This window comes from Rutidosis leptorrhynchoides, chromosome 3 (assembly GCF_046630445.1).
Source record: "Rutidosis leptorrhynchoides isolate AG116_Rl617_1_P2 chromosome 3, CSIRO_AGI_Rlap_v1, whole genome shotgun sequence".
Classification (NCBI taxonomy): domain Eukaryota; kingdom Viridiplantae; phylum Streptophyta; class Magnoliopsida; order Asterales; family Asteraceae; genus Rutidosis; species Rutidosis leptorrhynchoides.
Genome location: NC_092335.1, coordinates 22,928,907 through 22,936,358, shown reverse-complemented (window position 1 = coordinate 22,936,358; position 7,452 = coordinate 22,928,907). Strand labels below are relative to the sequence as shown.

The following is a 7,452-nucleotide window of genomic DNA, read 5'->3' as shown; positions in this document are numbered from 1 at the left end:
TGATACGTAAGCACGCATATTTTATCTTTTATATATTAATTGTGTATCCATGTCTAGTGCTCGAGTATATATATTTATGCATGCTTGTATGCTAAATTTTATCGTTAAACAGTTTATGATGAATCACGAATTAAATACATATATTACTGGTAAAAGGTATATGATATGCATGTTTTTGGAAACTGGCGAAAAATCAATGACTTTTCATTTAGATATCGAATAGTTTCGATGAACGGATTAAGAGATATGATCAACTGAATTATGATTGACGTTAATTGAAATTGCTTTTGAATCTGCAATTAATATTTAAACAACTTGTTTGTAAGATTGATAAATTGGATTTTTGAATATTACCAGCCGAGTAAATGAATCCTTATATAAGGCACATCTCGTTTTGTTGAACTATTGTCAAAATTGACTTTTTGAAACGACTTTGGATAACTTTTGTATGTCGATCTCGAGCATTAGGATTGTGATACACTATAACCTGACATAGCTTGATAGACATTTATTGACCAACATATGTTCTCTAGGTTGAGATCTACGGTTATTTGGTAATCCGAGTTTCGATCACATTTTGGTGAACGACTTTATATGCTGCTAAGGTGAGTTTCATTGATCCCTTTTTAATTGCTTTTGCAATATATATTTTTGGGCTGAGAATACATGCACTTTATTTTAAACGTAATGGATACAAGTACATACTAAATTCTACACTGAGTTTGAACCGAAAATCCCTTAGCTTTGGTAACTGTTAACTGCCAGTTATAAGAACTGGTGGGCGCGAGTAGTAGTAGATGGATCCATAGGGCTTGATATCCCCGTCCGAGCTAGAGCACTAGCCTTTTAACGGACGTATGCTATTTGAGAAGCGTACACGTTGGTTTGCGTGTATTATTAAGATGATTATACAAAGGGTATAAATTATATATACATTAAGTTTAGTTACCAGGGTGCTCAATCTTGTAGAATATTTTGATAAACGTTTCTGGATGAAACAACTGAAATCTTGTGATCCACATTTATATACAGATTATACGAAACACTAAAACTATGAACTCATCAACCTTTGTGTTGACACTTGTTAGCATATTTATTCTCAGGTTCCCTAGAAGTCTTCTGCTCTTTGCTTATGTGTTAGACAAGCTATGTGCATGGAGTCTTACATGACATATTTTTCAAGGAAACGTTGCATTCACCAAATCATCACCATGTATCTTATTTTGACTGCATTGTCAACGGAAGTATTATTGTAAACTATTATTTACAGTGATTGTCAATATGTAGAAATCATCAGATGTCGAAAACCTTTGATTTAAATATTCATTTATGGTGTGCTTTTTTAAAAGAATGCAATGTTTACAAAACGTATCATATAGAGGTCAAATACCTCGCAATAAAATCGATGAATGACGTGTTCGTCCATATGGATTTGGAGCGATTGTCACATATGTTAATAATAATAATAGTAAAACTAATAATTACGAAAATGATATTTATACTAATATTAGTGAGAGTAATAATAACCTGTATTGTTTTATAACAATAATAATAATCCTAAACATATTCATAATAATAATAATAGTATTAAAAATGGTACAATTACTAATATTTAAAAAAATAATAATAAGTTGCATTACTTTTTCACTAATCATAATGTTTATAATGAAAGTTTTATTATGTTCCTAATAATGATAATAATAATAATAATAATAATAATAATAATAATAATAATAATAATAATAATAATAATAATAATAATAATAATAATAATAATAATAATAATAATAATAATCATAATAATAATAGTAATAGTAATAATAATTTAAATGATAAAATTAACAATAATAACTATGTTAATAATACTTATAAGACTAATTTTATTAGTTATAATACTTATAATTATGATAATACATATAATAACATTTATGATACTTATATTAATAATTAATACTAATAATAACAATATTAATCATGATAATAACAATAATTGTAATATTAATACTAATAATAATAATAATGATAATAATAATAATAAAAATAATAATAATAAATATGAAAAACTACCTTTAAAGGCATAAAAGGAATAAAACTGTTAGAGTCGGGACTCGAACCCGCGACCTCACGCTCAGCCTAAAACACCACGAACCACTACACCGAATCTGTTTTTCTGATTAGTTCTCAGATCACTTAAATTTAACCAGTTTCCAGTTGTTTAATTCCCTCTTCTTCTTCTCTAAATATTAATCGACCAGAGACATCCAAAAATTTAACCAGAGGTCGACACTGGTTGTGAATTAAATTTTATTAAGTTTTAAAATGTTTACAGAAACGATTTACGAAGGTTGAGTCTAATTAAAACAGAAAAAAAAATGAAAGAATTCAGATTAAAATTGCTATGAAGAACACGTATAAACTCAAAATCAAATTCATTAATAGAGGCTGTTATAGGTTTTGATTATAACATGAAAAAAATTCCAAATCTATCTTAGAAACTTTCTGGGTAGTTAATTTAACAGAAAACATTCAATTGAGCTCGAATTTCTCGATGAACATATACTTTGACTTTTAGAAAATTAACTTTGACTTCTCAAATTCGAACTCGATATGAAAGATTGAAAGTTGAAACTTTCCAGAAAGATTTTTTAACAGATTTCTAACAAAACAGCGTTAATACATTTTGAGATTTAATTCAAAATCGTTTTAATTGAAAATAAAGGCAAGAACAGGGGATAACCTGTGTTCTTGTATTTTTTCTGTTTAAATTCAATTACTGAAAAGTTGTTAACTTGATAATTGGTGATGGTGATGAAGAAACAGAGTGAGTTAGTTAATAATACAGACAATTCGATGGATTTTATAACTCAATTTCGTCGACAGTAATATTCTTTCAGAAATAAGAAAACAAAATCACTTTGTTTAAATTCAACATGTTTGTACGATTTGATATCGATGGGTAACAAATTGAAGACCAAAAAAAATAAACTAGTTACAGCTTAAAAATAATATAAAACAGATTCTGATCTCCAAATCTTTATATATACGATTTTATATATTTAATATTAATAAATAATTAAATAGATTAATAATAATAGTAATATTAATAATAATAATAATTATATAAATAATAATAATGATTAATAATAATATTATCAATAATGTGAATAATAATAATTTATAACAATGAAAATGACATTATTAATGAATATATCATAATGGATATTATAAAAATAATATTAATAATAATAATCTTAAAAATCAAAATTTTACCCTTAATTACAATAAAAATGATATTACTAATAATAACAATAATATTAGTAATTAAATGTATACAATTTCATATATATATATATATATATATATATATATATATATATATATATATATATATATATACACATATAATAATAATATTGACATTATTATTTATTATTACTAATAATAATGAAAGTAATAACATAAATACTAATATAACAATTATAATTTAATTTGTAATTTCCTATATTGATATTACATTTTACTAATTATGTAATGTCTAATAATTATATTATATGTGTATTGCATATAATATATTTATATCTTTTATATGTACTTCAATCATAATACTTCTTTATAGAAATCATATGTATATATATATTTACATGTTTTAATAGTTACTTAATCATTCTATTTATTATTTTACATCATTAATTTAAATGTCTATTTCTAATACTTAAATAATATTTTATTTCGAATTATATTCCCAATCATTATAAATAATATGTATTTATTTATAATTTGTTGTTCGTGAATCGTCGGGAATTATCAAAGGTTAAATGAATCAATGTAAATAGTTCCAAAATTTTCGAGACTCAACATTATAGACTTTGCTTATCGTCGAATCATATAAAGATCAAGTTTAAATTTGGTCAGAAATTCCCGGGTCGTCACATGTTTGAACTAAATGTTTGATATGACCAACAATTTGTCAAAGTTGATATACGTACCAGCCATGTTAACTGTAAGAAGAAGTTAAAGTTGGAGCTTCTGGAGTTCTGATGAAGTGAAGGAATGGCGTACGTAAAAGAAAGGGATAAAGCTGCTTAATTAATCGTCTCGATAATTAAAATGTTTATGTTGTAAAGAATCGAGAGATTGATTATGTCTAACGTGCTCATGTCTATATATGTCATTGTGCTTTGTGATGTTTACATGTGCAGGTTATGAAGATTTAGAAAGAAATAGAAGTTACTGTGGGGTAATCAGAATCGTCTGATTATTTATGGGCCAAACATTGTCAAATCTTAATATTCCGCTGCTTCTAAGAAGATTTGAAGAGATTGAAGAACCTGAAGTCACAACAGTCATAAGTTAGGGTTAATCTGATGACTGGTGTGCTTTGAAGATTGTTGAGTATAACTCTCCGGGTATCTAAAGAGATTTTACTCAAATGTTCAACGAAAGTGTATTTCCTGATGATCGTGTCGACTTGCGATTATTATTGGAATATTACAAGAATAAAGATGAAGAGAGAAAGTATGTACCATACAAGGGAGTTTATTGGTGCATAATGAAAAGTCTAGTGAAGCTAAAAGTAACGCCACATCCTACGGGGAGTGTGTTGATCCTCAATGATAGTGTATAAGTCTGGCTAAAGAATGATTATTGATAGAACTAGGTCCTAGGGGGAGTTTGTTGGTGCATATAAGTCCCTAGTTCATATCAACCGACGCTAATCAAGTTGAACGGGCCTGACGAAAGACATTCGGGCCAAACGAATGACCGAAGCCCATCGAGTATAAATAGAGGTTCAAGGCTTCATTTGTTGATTGATCGCCTCACTAGTCCCCTGGTCGTTTCTCTCAAATTACAGCAGATCCAAAACCCACCCAAGTCGAATAACGACTCTAGGCGTTGATCTAATCCGATCTATACGATCCGGTTCGACTAAATCGACACCCGAAAGTCAACGATTCGCTAGAACATCGATACGAAGATCCGAATAGCTCCTACAGATGGTTATTTATCACAAAAAACAAACAATAACTATTTATCTGTCACTTATTCACACATACATTTTATATAAATTCAGACTTCACGACTTAAAAAAAAAAAAAAAAACGGGTGCTTAGTCTTGATGACAACTTTAAACCCACATTAACGTGTAGCACATTATGTGGTTGATTTTCATATAATAAAAATCTATAGAATTAGTATAATTTTTCAAATATAAAGAAATCATAGTTAACACGTAAAAAAGTATTGTACAATTAATAATTGTTATTTTAAAATAAATAATTATCATTTATTTCCTTTTCTTTATATGGATAATAATATATGTCCTTGTTTTTATATATAAACTGAAAAACATCAGTTGTGAAAATTTAGTAGAGTTTTTATTTCATTCAATACACATGGTTTTTTGACTTACTTGAAAAAGTATATTAAATTAAATTACAATAATTGGAGAAGCTTTGAACCTAGGCTAGGAAGATACGAGTTTTGGGGTCAGCATATTATTATGGGCCGAGTGTCGTTTGTCTTCAAATATTAAATTCAATTTTATTGAATTTCCGTTAATAATTGAAGATGTTTTTGTGGCCCCTATAAATAACCGCCCATCCCCCTTTCATTTTCTCCATCAAACAAACCAACCACCCACCTATAGCAACTGCTACTTTCACACTCCTCACTCTAATCACTACTTTGTATTCATCAACCATCAATCAAAAGCCTAAATAATGGATCCCAGGAAACAGCACCAATCTTCTTCATTCACCGAGAATTTGTTTGGCCCTGCTGCTAAGGATGCATCATCATCATCATCAGCTGGCCTTTTCTCCTCTGTTTTTGGCCCCTCCTCTACGGTATACTTACCTCATTCCTACGTGTCTTTTGATCACTTTTAAAACATAATAGTATTTATTTAAAAGTTAACCATCTTCAAATATGACTGTTTCAACAACCAGATGTACGTAGTCTAACTGCGTTATCCCATAATTTGAACTAATACCACTTGGCAGGATATGAACCTCAATCACTAGGCTATCCTGGATGGTTCTAACTACGCGTGAAGACTTAATTGTTAGAATGTCATATTCAAAAAAAAAAAAAAAAAAAAAAAAATTAGCACTCTTAATAAAGTGCTTGTGGAGCCATTTTAAATTATCTTCACATCCAGTTGCTAGTATTTAATTACTTTTAATCCGTGGAATCCATTTATTTGGTACTAGTTGTATGAGTGATAATGAATCCTAAAAAGTTGGAGATAGATATGGATACATTAAATGAACGAACATCATTACTTCTTTATTGTTATCTGTATCTGTATGCAGTGTATGAATTCAGTTGTCTAATCTTTTACTATATTATTATTACTATATCAGGGTCTAGGAAGAGAATCATCACATGTTGGTAAGAACACGGGCGGATCATCAAGAAATCAAGAATATGGAAGTGGCAAAGATTCAACAGCAGGTGCATAACTTGTACAAAAATTCTTTAACAAATCACTCCATTGTGAGGGTACTTGATTAAATAATTAGCTTATAAATTTTTTACTTTTTGGTAATAGATTACAATACTCAAAGAAACATGGGTCAAAAGGAGGGAAATCATATGTACCATAATGAAACAGCAGAACCGAGCTATCTCAGTTCATCTATCTACTATGGTGGTCAAGAAGTTTACTCTCCAAACACGCAAACCAGTCGCCCTCATCACACCGTGAGCATACATACCATTACCTTTTAGTTACCTATTAACAATAATAACTTTTGTTAAGGCTAACAAATGTGTTTGTTCGATCTTAATTAGGTCAAGAAAGATGGAAGTGATGAGGATAGCAGTGCTTCAAGGGGAAACTGGTGGCAAGGTAACAACTTCATATGCAAAAATTGCGATTTTGATGGGTAAAATTCACTACAATATTGACACAAATAAAATAATGATATTGTATGTGATTTTTCTGCAGGATCTCTCTACTACTAAAAAACCTTTATATATCTATAACTATGAAGAATTAGGGAATGGCGAGGCAGTAAATAATCCTAAAGTTTGGCCAGAGCTTGAAGTTATAATTAGGTTTTTGTTTGTGTGAGAGTACATGAGCTAATGCTGTTGTGCTCAGTTGGTTTGTCTGAAGGCTTTTTTGTTACTTGTTAGTCTCAACATGTGTTCATAGTTGAATGTACCTCCTCCATGGAGCATGTAACTTGTAACCGTGTTTTATTTAATTAATCTAGTTGGCTTGTTAACGTAATTAAAATCAACAGTGATTGTATGAACATAAACATGAATCTTCAATCCATTACTAACTACGAATAAATGGTGCGGCCGATGGATTGTATGCATAATAATCTCATTACAAGCCGGAAAAGATGCTCAAAGGACATAGGAAAAGATGCTCAAAGGACATAAAAGTAACATTAAAGGCAAATTTTAATATATAGCCGTTCAACGTGTTCCGGCTAG

At 29.2% G+C, this 7,452-nt stretch overlaps 1 protein-coding gene across 1 annotated transcript; it reads left to right on the top strand.

Moving 5' to 3' along the window:
• The first annotated feature begins 5,636 nt into the window (after nt 1-5,636).
• On the top strand, nt 5,637-7,240 carry LOC139895843 (uncharacterized). Its single transcript, XM_071878394.1, has 5 exons — nt 5,637-5,846; nt 6,366-6,456; nt 6,554-6,705; nt 6,796-6,853; nt 6,953-7,240. Exons 1-5 carry the CDS (start codon nt 5,721-5,723, stop codon nt 6,967-6,969), a joined length of 444 nt encoding a protein of 147 aa, XP_071734495.1. The 5' UTR covers nt 5,637-5,720; the 3' UTR covers nt 6,970-7,240.
• Nucleotides 7,241-7,452: the final 212 nt, after the last annotated feature.